The following is a 19,439-nucleotide window of genomic DNA, read 5'->3' on the forward strand; positions in this document are numbered from 1 at the left end:
CAATTAAAAGAAACCTAGTAAAGATTTAACAATAGAATTTCATAATAGGCAACTATTGAAAAAAAAAATGGAAATTGAATGATGAAATGGTAAATTACATTCAAGTTCTGTTTAATAATAAGAAAAAAAAATTATATTTAATTTTATGTTTTAACTGATACCATTATTTGTTCAATACATTGTCATAGCTTCTGTATAGGCACCTATTCATAGATTATTAATATACCTCTATTTAAATTTAGTACCTATTGAATATTTGAATGTAATACCTATTTACTAGGACCTAAGTATATTACTATATAACAGAGGTACTCAAAACTTTTCACGGTACAACATCACATTTTGGAAATTGTTGAAATTTTAGTGACCTACAACACCTACTAACGAAAATTTTTTTCTGCATTTAGATTCTGAACAAAGTGATGAATGTATTGATTTTGCAATGATGTGTGTTTTTTTTTTTATGTTTGTTTTTGTGTCTGTGTACAGCATAACTAGTCGAAATAATGCTTCGATTTCAACTTTGGGGGTGGTTTCCGATGTAAAACTGAATATCCTTGGTGCATTATTATAGAGGTTAAAAGTAAACATTTTCCAAAAATCGAGAAAAACAAAAAAAAAAAAATGACAGAAAAACGGGAATTTTTACGTAAAACCAGTTTTCGACCAAATCAATTTTTTTATATGGTTGTAATTCAAAAACTAATCACTGTAAATACTTGAAATTTTCACCAAATGTTTATGTTACTGATATCTAAGTTTTCCTTCAAGTAGCTATAGAGAAAACTCGAAGCATCATTATAGGAAAAATTTTAAGTGCGTTTGAATTTTAAATTTTTACGAAATAGCGTAACGATAACGATTTATCCTGAAACGGTTTTAAATATTTGTTAATTTTCAAAAAGTATAAGTCGTAGATACTTGAAAATTTTATCAGTTATTTAGATTGGCATTTTCTTTACATGCTTTAACTTTCAAAATATTTTGACTTTTTTTTAGATATTAATAGATAACTGAAATTTTCAATTTTTCTGAAAAATTTTTTTGAAGGGTTGATAAAAATTTTTTGGCCCTATCAAAATACTTGAAAATTGAATACAAAGTTCCTCATAAGTTATTCTTATAGTGATTAAAAAATTATAAGAATACATAGGCACAATTTTTTTTATTAGTATTTGAAGTTCAAATATTGACAAAAATTCGTCAAAACCATGAATATATTTTTTTTGTGTTAGTCATTACGTTTTGGGGCAGTAAAAATGCTTCAACTTTTAACTTCAGTACCTTGTTAAATCAGAAAGTGAATCTTGTTGATACTTTGGAGGATCAAAAGTAAAAAATTCTTAATATTTTTCTAAATAATCGGGATAAACAAACTAAAAATTAACGGAAAAACAGGAAATTTTAGGTACAATCAGTTTTCGACAAAATCGATTTTGATTTTTTATGTAACATTAAAACGAATGACCATTGATACATGAAATTTTCACCGAATGTTTATATAAGTACCTATGTTCTATCCACCATGAAATTTTTAAAAAAATTTGACTTAAGTTGAACTATTCATAGGTATATGCAATTTTCAATCATTATTAGTTTTTTTTAAAATTAAAATCGATAAAAATTTATTTTTTAGGTAGAAAATCTTGAAAATTTAACACAAGGCTCTTAACATACTGTTAAAATAGCAGTTGAAAGTTAAAAGAAATTCATATCCACAAATTTTTTTTATAAAATTTTTATAAGCATTAAAATTTTGAATTTTGACAAAATACGTAAAAATCACAAAAATTCACAAATTATTTTAAGCTATAAATTAATAAAAAAATTTCTTTTTTAAACTAAGATTTAAAAATTTAATATAAGGTTACTTACAAGTTTTTCAATCTTTATCACAAAAAAAATGTCCACCGGAAATGCAAATTAAATTTTTATAAGCATTTGAATTTCAAATATTGACAAAAATTCGTCAAAATCATGAATATTTGCGAGTTATTTTGTAGTTCAAAATTCATAATATTGTTGTATTTTTATCTAAGGTTATAAAATTCAACACTAAGTTATCTATGAGTTTTGCTTCAATTAGCTATAGATAAAATTTGAAGCGTCATTATAGGAAAAATGTTTTGAGCGTTAGAGTTTTAAATTTTTATGAAATCGTGTAATGAAAACGATTTATCCTCAAACCAGGTATATGTATATCTATGATAATATAAGGTATCATGAATTATGATAACTACATGATAACTACACTAATTGATTAACCATGCCTTATGCAAATTGCGCTTAATTGAAAAATAAAATATTTGTTTCAAAAAGAATATATGACAACATTTAAATATAATATATCCTAGACTGACAAATAATCTCCGTCCAGAATCGTTTTTCGTATACCATGATACCTATCATTGCATTCAAATTTAATCCCATCCGTTACAGTAACCTACTGTACAGCAGAGCGACATCCTCGACTTACCCGCTTTTTTACGATTACTTATAGTTTAACTGCGTAATACGGTTACACGTCACTCACATAGTTGTAATCATCGTGGATAATGGTCAATGTTAAAAGTTAAAAGTTAATTCGAAAATCAATGTAAAATTTAGTTAGGAAAATGGAAAATAGTGAATTATATTCATTTAAATTTATACAATATACTATAATATATATTGTTTGTATTTATATATTCTAAAGTAATTTAATTTTAAATATTTTCTATTATAAAAATACTTTATAAATATTCTAAAACTACTAATGTGAATCACCAAAAATATAATCACTGCCTACTTTTGGGTCGCAACCCACAGTTTGGGAACCTCTGCTGTATATATGCACGTATATACCTATACTTACTCAAATTATAACACCTAATATAGTTTGAATTAATAATTGATAATTCTATTAAATATTTGCAGCAATAGTAAAATAATTATACATTTGTTAAAAATGTATTAATTATCAGGAATAAAAATAAACAATAATACTTAATGATAAAAACATGTAGTTTAGTGGCAGGGCAGTAGGAATAGTGTGTCAAGGGGGTTAGAATGGTTGAAACAAAAGCACGTGAATTGGATACTTGATAAACACGACTTTTATTTTAAAATTATATGTTGGAATTTTTGATCATATTGTAATTTGGCGAAATAAAATGTCTATTAAAATTTGTTTTTAATCAATGACATTTTAAAATTCTTTACGTTATAAAACGTGCGTGACCAACTGACCAATAAATCGAATAAACGTCACTGGTTGTTTTGCACGTGAGACGTTTTAAACTAGAGTAGTGACGTAAAAGCTACGATTTCGTACGTATGCTCGGGTATGTGCGGCAAAAAAACATTTCTAAATATATAATAACATTATGCGAATCGCCAAATCGCCACTATTTGTTTGAATGTATAGAAGTTATGTGTATAAGTCGTATAAGCCTTCCACGTTACACAGAATATGAGTATTTGGGGTTTTTAGTTATGGGTTGTGTGCACGAAGAATTTCATTGAATTGTTTAAGCTTTCAGTTTGTCAATACGCGTATACATAACCTATATTATTGTATAATATTTAACTTTTTCCAGCTATTTGCCAAACTATAACTATTATTTCACAACGTTATGTGTACGTACACTCAAGTGGCGAGGTACATAACTTATAATAAATTTAGAAATAGATAATATTTTTTTCATGATGAGCTTATAGGGTTAGGACGATATCATCTCAAATTTAAAAACATTAAAATGGGAATTTAAAAATCTGGTTTTAGCATGTTTGAGACAGTCAAGTATATCGTTATAACTATTGAAATTACTTGTGAAAATGTTTGGAAAAATGTAACATGTAGGTAATATAATGTAATAATGTGTCCTTGTGGCTTGTTAAAGAGTAAGATATTGTTTAAATAGAACCGATTAAGATTCATTTCTTTAAGTTTTCGTTTTTCTTAACATTATAGTATAAAAAAGAAAATAATGTCTATAACAAGTATATTTTAAACAGAGTGAATGTTTTAAGACTAAAATAATAATTATTATAAACGTAAAACGTTGGTACTATGAATATAAATTGACAATAATTTATTGTGAATTTATATAACCGTATAGTAAACGTTGTAATTATAATTGTACTACTGTAAGGTATGTATCAATTTATTTTTTTAATATAAAATTCTAAAATAGAATGTTGCCAATTCTACATTTTGGCGATAAATTAATAATTTTATTTTTAGATTTCGATTCGCTTATAAATGTATTGAATATTACTTAAATTACATGTCATTTAATCCTCACGGTTCGTACAGTAACATTTTTATTTTTCAAAATTAAAAATATACATTTATTTTTTACGTAAGTATTTTTATTTATTTTAGTATTGATGCCAGAGTTATCTTAACATAGTATTTATTTGGAATGTTGACGTATACACTAACCGAGACCAGAATGCGTTATATATTTATATGTATAGGTATGCGGGGATATTATTTCAACCCACACTAGGTATTTATTTATGAGGTTTGAACTACATTGAATCTAATATTATCTATTATTTTATTGTTAGTATCTTCTATATACAGTCTGACCACCGAAAGTAGAGATATTCAGATTTTTAGGTAAATATTCAACTTAAAACTGATTAAGTTTGAATTTGCTTTAATTCTTCCGTTAAATAAATTAAGCATAATATAGATACCTACTAGGTTTTATATAACATAGGTATTTTATAGCTAATAGCAATATAATATAACATAAGCATTCAATTATGAGATGGTACATTGCAGCTCAAAAGTTACACTGTACAAATATTAAGATTGCAATATGCCAATATGTTAAATTTAGGGTACCTCAACGTGTATTTCTAGAAATCATATTCCTTTATATATTCCTCCTTACACCTCTAATTAATTAGCGAATGAACCTATCACACGATTAATGTATCTGGCCAATGTTGATGTTTACCGCCTCTGTTAATGCTTATACCTCACCTATGTATATATTATAATATATGTATAATTGTATAATTAATATATATTTTTGTTTTCTTGATATTGTAACTATAATTTAATTGTAAATCTGTATATATCTAATTTTTTTTCCCCTAAAAGTTATTCCTGTAAATATAAATAAATAAATAATGATAAAGATAAACTATATTACAATAATATATAATTTACTATTTATTATGATATAATTGTATCTTACTAAAAATGTAACGCTAGTGGCCAGTGTTGTCGAAGCGGAAATTTATTTGTGTAAATTTCAAGATCAATACAAAAAAAAAGTAGGTAATATATATTTTGGCATCCTTATACTGCAGCGGAATCTCGATAACTCTAATGTTTTATATCTACCTATATAGTTCGAAGGAAAATAAAAAAGTACACGAATAAAAATTGTTTATAATTCAAATTTTTTTGTCTCCGATCATTCAAGTTATCGAGGTTCCATTGTTATCAGTTAACGCAATGACGTACACGCGGAGGGGGTTGTATATTCAATCACCCTTTCGGTATTTTTAAACTATATCTATAAATGTATAAAAATTAAAAAAATATAAAAAAATATTTGGATATACATACAATTTATATAATTGTACTTGTGTACGCTAAGGTCAGTGAGGTATTAGTATAAGACTTTCCTCTATTTATTTAAGTAAAGTGTAAATAAAATGTTGTAACTTTTTATAAACAATTAAATAACTATATCATTAAATAATAATACTTATTAAATATTAATAGTTCAATAGGAAAAAAAAAATATTAAAATATGTGATACAAAAACATAATGATAATTTGATTTAAATATTCATCATACATTTAATTTAAAATACATATATATCTGACCTTTGTATCTTATTACTCATTACAGTTATTAGTAAAGTTATAGGTGCATTAGTTAATTAATTATTATTCTTACATTATTGAAAATAAATATATGTGTCTAAGATGAAGATTGATAAATATATTTTTGTCGATTGGCATATATTTGTATGATTTATGTACATGATAATTGATAGTTATTTTGTTTGAAAAATGTGTGGGTAATGGGTGTTGGGTCTATATATATTTTGATGACTTATTTTATTTGGTTTTTTCAGGTTGCTATAAAAATGATCGATAAAAGGAAATTGGATGCAGTTAATCTGGAAAAAGTTCATCGTGAAGTAGACATTATGAAACAGCTGGACCATCCTCATATCATTAAACTATATCAAGTGGGTAAAATAAAACAAAAATCTATTTTTTTTTTTAAAATAATGTGGGATTTTCTAATAAATAAATGTCTTTATTTTTAAATTGATATCTGACTATTAAAAAACCATACTTATTTTATACTTTTATAGACTTTATTATAGAGTAAGTAACTGAACAATATTAATGTTCAGTGTTATACATTATGTTCAAAAAAAAAAAAAATGTTTCCTATAGTTTCGTTAAAGGGTTAAAGTAATAATATTTATTTATTTTTACTTTTTTACGAAAAAAATTATGTTTTATTAAGCCGTAAATAGTATTCTCTTATATTATACTAGTTGACTACGTGCACTTAGTTGCTCATTAAAAATTTAAACTTTACATTATTACAATTTTCTTCAATTCGTTTTTAATATTCGATGTAATTGTGTTCAAAACTTTAACATTTTAATCTTATCTTAAAATACTTGTACAAGCTCCGCTTTAAAAATTGAATTTCAAAAATGCTTTCTTAGTGCACGCGTACTTGATTGTGCTAAGGTACCGTGAAAGTCTCAGTAATTGTGAGTCTAGAGTTTTAAGTTATCACTGTTAAGGCTCTACGTTGATCATTTAGTGAGACAGTCAGGACACGTTTGATTAAATTATATCATGGTAATCCCGTCGGACTAGGTCGTTGTCCTCGAGACTAGCTTGTAATTATGCGAGCCATAAATTATCCGGTATAGGTACTTATGTTAGAGTACAAGAGTACAAAGTCTTACTCTAAAGTTTCAAATCTATTCCAAGTTTGTCGCTTTGAGGTTTTACTTGATCCAATCTAAGGTAGGTTGAATATAATTGGCCAGTTGGTAGTTTTTGATTTATTGTTGACTTTACCCATGAAAAATAATTATAAATTAGTACAAATCCGACGTTATATTGGTATATCTTGGTTTTGGGTGTAACCCAGTTCAGATTATAATATGCCAGAAACCTTTTTGGCAGTCAGTGCACTCAACATCTTCCCAAATTTGCACTGCGATCGGACATGTATTCACTTTTTATATAAGTTACCTGCCGCGTGTACTTTGTTACCTGACAAACTTTGGGTTAGATTCGTTACTTAATAACCAATGTATTGATTGTAGTAATTGCAGATGTAATGATGTCCAAATAACCTTATCTAAACACTGACATAAAAATGAATACTTTTAGTGTTTTCTATCTAAATATCCAGGGAACTTTCAAAAAATTCATTAGTTGATATTAAACACAGTATAAGCTATCTAATGATTTTAAATCACACGAGATACGTGTTATTTTTACAGCTCTCTAAAACTTAATATACGTATACATATTATACGAGTATTTAGTAGATATTACATTTGTATATCATGATTGTTGATTATACAATTTAATAAAGCTTTGAGTAGTGACTTAATTATTATTTCTTAGAACTAAGAAAAAATTATTTACATGTAAGTGGGTCGATTAAATTCACAACGATTGAAAAAACAAAAAGTCTTCAGTAAAAACTGAAAATGACAATTATTACTGATTTTTGATATAAGTAGGTTGGATTGTTTTAGCTCCGTTGTAATTGCGGTTGAACGTATAATATTTGACGTTGGGATTATTTGATATTTGGATTATTATTATTATTATTATTATTAGATAGTTTGAAACTCGATTGGTTATTATTTAGATTGGGTTTAATTTATAAGTATTAAAGATTATTATAGGTACTCATACATAATTAGTATTTATTTTAATTTATTAAAATTATTATTCAAAATTAATTCAGTAATCAAATAGTTATTTAAATGAAAAATTTTAAACTTTAGTTAAGTACATTTAGTACCTATATATATGTATGTATGATATATTATGTAGACTGTAAAGGGTTATGCATTTCTGCGAAACAAAGTTATCGGTTTAGTTGAATAATTAAGATAGTTATAACGGGCTTAAACAAATACTTATTAATAGGAATGATATATCAATATATCGATTAAATCGAATTAATTATTGTTAAAAATAGGTTATGGAATCAAAAGATATGATATACATTATTTCGGAATATGCCAGTCAAGGAGAAATATTTGGTAAGTAACAATAATTTTGACGTAATAAGATAGTGAATCCATAAACTTTTTTTACGAATAATTTATTAATATTTATTAGTTTTCAAATTGTAAGAATAATAATGATGATTTATTTATAATTTTTTTAAATTTTTTTCGGAGTATAAGAATTTAAATCAATATTGATTATTTAATATTTATCTGAACATTTTAAAATATAATATTAGTACTAATATTATTTTACAAATATTATTATCTCACAAATAGTTTATTTTTAATCTGATTAAAGTATAGAGATTTTAAGTCTTTTATGAGTATAATAGAAATTTTACTAAGTCCGTATTATACTTTCTATGCCATTGATAATGATAATTAGCTATATATACATTGTACACATTGATAAACAACAGGTCAACTACTTTGGAGTGTTATATTTTTATTGTTCTATGACTCAAGTATTCATTATAGTAAATCATAGTTAACTTATTATGTATCAAATATGTATGAAAAAACATAATTATTATTGTTAGTCAGTATTTGAAAAACTATTTCGAATGGCGAAAGGTTAAATAAGAACTATACATTGATATTGAACAAAACCTTGAATATTAAGTCGACTTATATTTAATTTCTTATCATATCTGCTATCTATAGTATCTATACTTTACCGTGGATCCAACGACTATTGTCTGTTATATTTATATTGTAATTGTGCCATGATTTAATTATTGTTAACTGTTACATTTCTGTTGAAATTTAATTCAAGTTTAAAATGTTGATTTTATTTTATGGAAATATTAAAATGCATAATATTACTTTCAAATTTTCTTGTACCAACAGTGGTAACCCCGGGAGATTGAAAATATATGATATTCCCGGTGGCATTATATAATTTCTATAATTAAAGATTTAAAGTACAATCCATATTCAATATTGCAACTTCACAAACAATAAACATTGATATGCACTTTAGTACTTTACTGTACGAAATTTTTGAATTTTAAGATAAAAAATTATGTTTGGAGTAGACAGTAAGATGTAGGTAATGCTTTTTTTTTGTAATATACCTCATATATCTACATATTGAGACATTATGTAGTGCGTAAGTTGTTTAGTTAAGTTTAGTACATTTACTACCTAACAAAATTGTACATAGTTATTATGTTTAGGTTTTTAAATAAGGTTTAATTAAACTTTTAATGATTAACTTCGTATTAATTCTCAACCATTTAATACCAACAAATATACAGTTTTAAAATTCTACATATTTAATATAAAATTCAAGTAGGTTCTTATATATTTACCTGACTAAACTAAATTTCCAATTGTAACTTAATATAATGTATTATGAATAACTTATAACATTTTTACAGCGAATAAAAAAAATGTTGATAAAAAAGAAAACATGTGACTATAATATAGTAAGCACTAAGCACTTACTTCAAATATGTATTATTTTTAAGGTTTTTTTTTATTTCAAAGAAATTCTTATAAAATATATAAATTTATATGTGTTCAGTGGTGGATTTAGGAAGGGAGGGGAAGGTTTTTTTAGGAGCTGAAGCGTTCACAGACTCACAATTTCGCATATTGAACTTTTTATTTTATTTGAAATTACTTAGTTATCAGTTATCACGTAGAAGTGTAGAACTAAACGTTAAACGTATGAAGATCTCAAAATGTAGAGGTAGACATACCTACTACCAACAAAATTGTATTTTTACCCTGAAGTTGTTTATGCTATTTATAAGTACCTATAAAGAAGCTTTATTAATGACAGCATATATTGCAAAAAAATCCTAAATCCGCCATTGAATACATATGTGTCATGTGTGATGTATGTTTTTGAATAATGTTACGAGTACATAACAAGTAGGTCCGTAATAAAATTAATAAACACAGTATTCTGATTTCTTGAGTATTAGAATACGAACCCAGTTCCAAAAATGTGTTAATAAAAATGATAAAACGTCTACACTAATATACTATACCATAAAAAAAAATCAATGATATGATTTTGTGGCTTTAAGCATATCAAAATTTGAAATAAATTATTAAAGCTATTATTGAGGAATTCAATATTGTAGTTTCCCGTGAATTCCAATGGAAAAACTATATTATACAATATACACTGTAAAATATAGTATTACATTTTATATAGCCGTCTATTATAGATATTTAATATTATATAAAATGTATTATTATACAATATTGCAATAAAATTCGTTATCGAAAAAACACAAAAGTCGACGGTTTATCGTTTTGAAATATTGCATAAACTAAAAAAATAAAATATTTTTACATAGAAAAGAATTCTCATAACTAACTCGTTTTGACTGTTTTGCACAGCAATTGATAAATAAATATATACCTATAGCCTATGCCTATAGGTATATATACCTTCGATTATATTCTTTCTATATAGTACACAACGCATTGTGCGTGGTTTAACGGTTTAGGGATATACACAGAGTGATCTTTTCACAGTGAACTACTTTAATTTTTTTCGGCCAAAATTTTATGTTTTCAACCAAATGTTTCCTCGCAGTTTAGAGCAGTCAAAAAGTCTAAAATCGCATTTTTTCATTTTTTCTATGACCACGATTCTTTAGGCTTTTAAATTATATTCTTTAATAACGGCCCATAAATATGTTTGTTATATTTTTGTTATCTGATGGTGAATATTATTTGGCAGTTACCTATATATTAAACACGTCAATGGCACTAATATATGTAAATAAATTTTTTATATTTATAATATTTATGTAATACATTTAAAGTTTATAGACCAGCTATGCCTATGCGAGAGTGGTAGGTATATAGAGCGTTCCACCAATTTCGAAGTATAACCTTTTGGTGCTCGCCCCTACTTTTATCGCATATTATGATATACATAATATTATACGGGGTACCTACCTATTAAAATTTTTTTTGAAAAAACCTACTGCCCAAACAAAATGTAGTTTCGTTAAAATAATCGCTCTGTATAATAACACAGTGATGTATATACCTAATATTAAATTGCATGGTGAAAGTGTAAAATGCGCAGTCGGTGGCAGTGATGATGACGAGGTGTATGCAAAATGGTAGAGCTTTTGGTTATACGCGCGGATATAACGTGGGTTACAGTACGCGCATCGCCGTCGTTGGGAGAGGCGGTGCCCGAAGGGTTGGGCTTCCAGCCAGCTAGCGAGCGATCGAGCGATCTATAGCGACAATCGCACACACACACAAACACACATAATTTACGCGCGCAAGCGCCCACCCGGTTATTATTTGTATACCTATGTATGAAACAGCGACTAAAGAGCAGCTATATTATATATAGAGCGCGTACTACAGAGAGCTTATTGATCGTGTGCGAGCGGTGGCCGACCGGCTTCAACGCGCCTCCGCCGGTTGCTCGCTGTACGCCCTTGCCGCCGCCGTCGCACGAAATGCGTCGACCCCCGAAAGTGTAACGTACCTACAACTACTATACAACAACAGCCGCCGCGGGTGTGTTGCGTTTTTCCCGTCCAGCGCTGCAGTGTTGTCATCGGCTGATACGACGTATAAAATGCACCGCCGCGCGCCGCCGCCTCCGCCGTGATTATACACCATCATATTATATTATATTATGCTGCAGCAGACTCGGTGGCGTAGTCAAGATAATGAAATAGGTGATAGGGTGGTGAGAGGGGGGGGGGGGGTAAATATAAATTAAACCAAGTTTTCGTATAATAAGAATAATACATTTATTAAAGGGAAAAACGTCAAGAGGGGTGGGGGTTAAACGCCAAATCCCCCTGGCTACGCCTCTGCCCTCTGTAGGTTATCATCTATACATACATATTAAAGTACATATATTATTATCAGTACTGTACCTATTATGTGTATATTATAATATATACATATATATATATAGAGATTATATTGGTAGGTACACTATAATAATATACTCGACACTCCCGAAGACGTACGAGTTTTCAAGTAACCTGATACATTATTTAATTACTTTTTGACTTTTGTCCAAACGAACTTTTAATAGTCACTATATATACATAATAGTATAATGATATACTGCGAGTTATTCAATGCACTGTCAGCTAACCTTTTTTTTTTTAAACGTGATATTTTAATAGTAACACTTTTATCCGTGCATCATTGCTTTTTATGCACTTAATCTGTAATATCTATATCACTTGCAGGTTGAGAGAGATGGAGGTGGAGAGCTATGGGGACTTATATAGGTATATATATATTTCGAATTGTGCCCAACTCCCCTCCTTTATTTCCTCGACAAGCGACAGTGAATATTAAGATTTATGATGTATTACTTTATAACTGTATAAGTAACGTTTATTATGCTATGAACTTCGCTCAAATTATTGAACATAATATTGCATTGTCTATAATCAAATGGAATATTAATATATGTTTCGTACGAAGATATCGCGTACAATCTAAATCACAGCATGACTTTCATCCCTTTCCCTGACTGAATGTGTCGAAAGGATAAAGATTTTTTCCACGGCTTAGCGATTTTTTTTTTTTGACATCATTTCTGCAGCAAGTCTATAGAAGAATATTTTTGATACTCTAGTACAACACTAAGTAGGTGACGGAAAATGGTGTCACACCGTACCAATTAAGTGACAACGCCGTTCAATTAAATACGTATATAATATTATTATATTATTACAGCAGGTACCTATATAAATTAATATATATATCATATTTATCATATATTTAATATTCATACAGATCGTCTCAGGATGTTTATCAATTATCACCGTCTTTGTTTTTTCTAATAGCTATATATTTCAAATTTGATTTTGGATAATTATTTCCTACTCTATATAGTAATATGAAACCACAACTATTTTACTTTACAATAGTGTTTGGTTAGGATAACTCAAAATAAAACATTTTTAATGTTTGTTTTCTTAAAAACCGGAGATCGACAATTTTTAAGAGTTAGATAATTTATGTAAATATTTTAAAACTTTAATTACTCATTTTCATTCAGTATTCAAATACTTAGTTGCGAGAGACATAATGTAGATAAACGAGAATACCTATTAAGTTAAATAAACACACGTGACAATCTGCAGTAATATAATAATAATTTCCCAGGCTTATTTTATGCAGTTATATGTTACTTAAAATTTGTTACCTAAACTTTTTAAATTTTATTTTTGAAATATTAGCCGAACGAAAAAAATTATTATGCGGCCGCCGATGAACAAGAAAACATCTAAGTATATCATATAATCATCAATAGGTTCGTTGTTAAAATTCGAACATCGTATAATAGGTACCAATTATTTTCAAGTTCCTTTCTTGTTAATTGTTACAAAAAGAGGTATTACTAAAAATATTAACGTTAGGTATGTAAGTATGTTACTGTGTACAATAGTAAGTTTTACATTTTTCTATCGAATTACAAAACTATAGTACAATATTACAAGCTTTCTCAGTTTTCTCATACAGTGTCGTAAAAATCATATTTATGTTGTACAATATAATATATGTTCAACCGTATATAATATGCCTATAGTTACCTATTTTAGGTCGTTTTGGATCAATATTGTTATTGGAAATAAAAAATATATAACAAACTCTATAAAGTTTTGAGCTATATAGAACTATTATAGAAGTAAAATAATATTGATATTACAATAGTCAATAAATTGCGTTCGAGATTGCACTTTTCTATTTATTCATTTGTGTTATTTTTTATTTCGTATTGTTATAATGAATAAAAAAATAATAATATTTCTTTACCCGTTTTATATTGTGCAAAATTCGTAATATTTCGTAGAATCTATACTAGTGGAACGACTGGAACAAGGAATCATATTGTTTACCATTAATGTATAACCGTATTTATATGATATTAAATAAAGATTATTTTAAGAAGTTCTTTACTGGGAAAAAAGTGTTCTGAATTGTTAATATAAGGTCTAGGTCATGACTGCATGAATAATAATTTAATGTTAGTATTTTTTTTAATGTATTGTGTTTTTTGTTGGTAAAGTTTGTACTTAAATTTTTTTAAACTTGTGTGGTGCGTTATATTTTAATAAAAGAAACAATGTTGATTTAACCAAAATATAAAATTACTATTATACGACTTTAAATATTAATATAATATCTAATCCCGCCATTAAAGAAAATACATAGTTCTATTATGCAATATATTAATATGTAGTTAATAAATATAATTATAATACGCGTAATTTGTTTTAATTCAATGTTATATATATTCATAATATATATAGGTAGCCGCTATACCAGTAGCGTATTTTGGGCGATTTTTAGGGGAGTGTCCAACATATAATGAATATATCTACATATATGTATATACTAAGATAAAAATAGTAAATTATAAAATTAATAATAATACCAATATTTAAGAATTTTTTTAAGTCAGGGAGTGTCCAGACATGGAAGACACCCCCTTCCACCAAAAAAAAAAAAAACAAATAAATAAATATACGCCACTGCAGGCCTATACTATCATATTATACAATGGAACCTAAGATAACTCTAACGTCTATTTATCAGTAAAATGTTCGATAAATCGAAGGAATATCTATATGCTTCTGCATTTCAATTTGTACCTACTTACAATTTTTTCTATAATAACACCATTTTTTTTACCCACGACTGATTCGAGTTATTGGAGTTCTGAATTCTAATGTATAATACAATACTATTCAATGCATTATGAAGATCTTAACACACATCACCATATATTTTTCTGTTAACTTAAAATATATACATTTTTTTTGAAAGTTCTATAAATATTCAATCATAGTTTAATTGTAATAAACAGAGCTTGGTATTTGAAAGTTATCATATTTAATACGATAATATAATATTGTTTTCTAATTTATTATCACAAAAACAAAAACTTTAGATAAATATAATTGGGTGTAGGTGAGTAAAGTTGTTATATACTATTATACTATTATATTATATCTGTATATATATATATGTACAATGTACATATATGTATGTTTCGTATTGGTCGGAAATATAAGTTCTATAAGCTTAATATTATTGACAATTATTGTTGATAAAACTTTTTATCTCGTCATTAGCTGTCAGTCTTTCGTAGTCGCTCATGCTATACGAAAAAAACATAACATATACTTATTACTTATCCACTCTTTGATAATCAATTAATGAAAAATTAATATTTATTTATTTATAATATATAATAATATATATTTATTACTATTTTACAATCGAAATGGTTACATTAACTATAACCAACTGTAACTATATTATGTCTATATTATTTGTTAATAAAAGTACTACAAAATAAATGATAATATAATATTTAAATATTCATATTACATTAAATGGAATGGGTACTTATTATTATCATACTAAAATTGCAATTGTATGTGAAAATTTAGGTATAGGTACTCATCAATTAATCTCTATTATGACTTTTCTGATGTATAATTGCGGTTTTAACAATGATATTTTATTTGTAAAATGTAAATAAAGAAATAATTTTATAGGTGCAAAATGTTATCAGCTGAATCAAGTGATATGTAATTTAAATATGCCAACTTGAACTTATAAGTTACCATATTACGTATATAGTTATAAAAAACATTATGTATTATATTGGGGTTGGTATCTTAACGATTTAGAATATAAATACCATCACAGTCGTTTACTTAAAATTTAATACCACCTATTCATATTGAATGTATTTTTTTAATAATATAAATAAAGTTATCCGCCATATTCTACAAAGAAATTATGTTGTTCGTGAAAGTATCTAGTTAACTCCCCTTCGTGATCAATCAATATGATAAATATATTATACATTATCAACTAAAAAAGGTTTTGTTATTTTATGTAAATAGCAAATATATATATTTTTTTTACCTATACAATGTGTAGTGTGTACAGTAAATCTATATAATACCTACTTATTAGTTAGGTTTGAAAATATAACATTTTCTAACTATTTTAATGTAATTATTTTATGGTAATAAAATTTTTAACAAGAACAACTAAACATAGTGTTTTGTTTTTCAATTTATATAAATTTATGGATAATATTAAGTGAAAATGTTTTAGGAATATAAAGCATAATACCTTATTAATATAATAATATTTATATTAACATTTAAGATATTAATTTACTAGGTATCTTAGTGAAACATCTAAACATTCATCCTTAAATCAAATTTGTCTTAAATAAACTCCTAATATAAATTGTCACATATAGAAGTTATAGCCTATAGGTAGCAGTATAATTATATAAGTCCTATAATATTTTTAATCATTAAATTATGAATTAAATTAATATAAATATTTAATATTAGATAATTTTAATACTTATAATATGTTTCATTTTCATAGTTGTATTATACATAAATTTGAATTTAATCAAATTTTTTCTGTAATATATAATATTTGTATTTATATAGATTACATTGCCAAATACGGTCGAATGACTGAAGCGGCTGCGAGAAAAAAGTTTTGGCAAATACTCTCGGCGGTTGAGTATTGTCATAATAGACACGTTGTACACAGAGACTTAAAAGTAGGAAATGTTTGATGAAAAAATAAATAATTTTTAGAACAATATTGATAAATACATTTTTGTTTAGGCGGAAAATTTGCTACTTGATGCTAATATGAATATAAAAATAGCTGATTTTGGATTTAGTAATTACTTTACGCCCGGTGAACAGTTGGCTACTTGGTGTGGATCACCCCCTTACGCTGCTCCTGAAGTTTTCGAAGGCAAAAAATATTATGGTCCTGAGATTGATGTTTGGGTAAATGTTTCGAATTATTTACAGTTATATTATACTAAACATAGGTAGCTAGCAGGTATGATTCATGCTGTAGATTTTAATAAAAAATGGATAACAACACTATTATAACTGAAGATGTAACAAATATACAATTCATTTTACCTTTTACCTATTGATGATAATTATGAATTTACTTTGATTTGTTTACAATATTGATAATTTTGTTTTAAAAAAAATTTTTTGCAGAGTATGGGAGTAGTTTTGTATGTATTGGTTTGTGGAGCACTGCCATTCGATGGAAGCACGTTGCATTCTCTCAGAGATAGGGTATTGTCTGGGCGATTTCGTATACCATACTTTATGAGTACAGGTTAGTTAAATAAAGTTTATCTAATGATACGTAACATCTTGTCATTTTGTTCCGGAGAAATCTTTGTTTTTTTTTCGTTCAGATTCGCTTCACGATTATAATAATTGTGGCGTGACGAACATTTTAATATGGCACTGTTGATTCAAAAATTCAAGAGTAAGAAATCTATAGAGCAAATATAATAAATTATACTTTGATATTATCAAAATTGATCCACAAAATACTGTCCATAACATCTAAACATCTACTTACATAATTTCCCATGGCTAATTTTCAAATGCTTGTAACGTCACTTATCGGTTTAACAGTTTGGAGTATAATTTTATTGTATGTACGTATTATAACTGCTATACCTAGTGGCTAGTATACCTGTATACCTACCCATTCAATACAAACTATAAAAATTTAAATTGATTTCATGCATTTCATATCGTTACTTTTTAGTTTGTAATTATTAATAGGTAATTTATCTATTTATTATTTTATTTATAATTTGATTCTCATAGAGCAAATAGCATAGAATATATTTCAAATGTAAGTGAAATTTCCGTTATAGTTTTACCATAAAATGTTTGAATTTGGCATTATATTGTTACTAATAAACAATATCAAAACATAGAACCTATACGCACCTATATTAGTCATAAGTGGAAGTAAATGTATATGACGTACGCCAAATATAAGTTCAAATTTTAACATACTTTACCTAATTTTACTATTTTTGTTGATGGTAATTTGTTTTTATATTTGTTTCGATTATATTTAAAGACTTAACACCTAAGTATCTAGTGACTAGTATTATATCTATATATTTATAAAGAATTCATTTTTAGTGATGATTAATACTAAATTTAATTGATATTTCTGATATATAAATTGATAAGACTGTATGAAAACTATTGAAACGTGCTTGAAAACAACTCAAATAATATATCATAATAATATACAACAAAATCACACTAAGCCCTCTATAAATATTTGTTTATTTGCTTTTACATGCAAGTATATAAAATATATATACATTATACATAAATATAGTAATATATCATATCATGTTATAGTGTTTACAGAGAATCATTGCAAGATAAACCTATACTTTTATTTACAATTTTTTACAATTCTTGAAAGTTTTTTCAATTCACGCGTATAATCTGTCCGAATCAATATTCTCATCTGTTGAACATTTTCATAGGTAGTAAATGTGTTAGATTTTTTTTCAAAGGTTTAAATAATTGAATTATAATGTGGGTGACGTGAAAAATTGAAGGCAACGGCCTCAGAGGAATACTTAAAAGTGGACTGTCGGTTATAAAATTAAACGATTGCGATGACGTAACTGCGAGTCGGTTCGTCGTAAATTTTCAAACACAAGAATCTAGTGGTTACGCCAGGTTTTATTTTCACTCCGCGCCGGGTCTGCCCGCGTGGTATGACGTACTTGCGATGACGTCACTGCCATCAACGGCAGAACGATCAATTTTACACAATGGCTGGGCCGCTTGGCCGGCATAAGAACGAGCACTAATAAATATTTCAATACGTGAAATGCGAATACATAACAATGGTATTAAAATATTATTGCGTTTTACAGGTTGTGAATCATTGATACGTAAAATGCTCATATTGGACCCGAATAAAAGGTATACCGTGGAACAGATCAAAAGACATCCTTGGATGTTGGAAGAAGCGCCGAGACTTCTACCGGGTACGATCGCTGAAATGCCCGCAGAGCCTAACGACCAAGTTTTGCGGTTCATGAGCAGTTTGGATATAAATACGACGAGAACTAGACAGGTTGGATTTTTTAGTTCTAATAGTGTTCTAGATTATAAAGGAACGTTGTAAGTCATATTAAATGACATTTTTTTTTATCCATTGTCCGATATAAATATTAATATATTAGATATATTTATTTGCTGTGTTTGTTAAAAACCTATAACGCAAAAAAAAAAATTGAAATAGCAAGAAGCATGTAATAGAATTATATTCAAAAATTTTAGTTACGTATATTTACGGATTCTTCATAATAATTGGCAATA

General features: G+C 26.9%; 1 protein-coding gene across 2 annotated transcripts in view; it reads left to right on the forward strand.

The window, feature by feature from the left end:
- LOC107165233 (uncharacterized) overlaps positions 1–19,439 on the forward strand; it is a 36,480-nt gene that overhangs the window by 7,313 nt on the left and 9,728 nt on the right. Inside the window, exons 2-7 of one of the 2 annotated variants that reach the window (XM_015513387.2) lie at positions 6,091–6,207; positions 8,211–8,274; positions 16,698–16,813; positions 16,881–17,051; positions 17,277–17,400; positions 18,992–19,194. In XM_015513387.2, the coding sequence (XP_015368873.2) occupies positions 6,091–6,207; positions 8,211–8,274; positions 16,698–16,813; positions 16,881–17,051; positions 17,277–17,400; positions 18,992–19,194 (795 nt within the window). The remainder of the gene's footprint in view (positions 1–6,090; positions 6,208–8,210; positions 8,275–16,697; positions 16,814–16,880; positions 17,052–17,276; positions 17,401–18,991; positions 19,195–19,439) is intronic. The other variant, XM_089227288.1, reaches the window with a different exon arrangement.

This window comes from Diuraphis noxia, unplaced genomic scaffold (assembly GCF_037042655.1).
Source record: "Diuraphis noxia isolate RWA-SAM2 unplaced genomic scaffold, SU_Dnox_SAM2 contig0004, whole genome shotgun sequence".
Lineage (NCBI taxonomy): Eukaryota > Metazoa > Arthropoda > Insecta > Hemiptera > Aphididae > Diuraphis > Diuraphis noxia.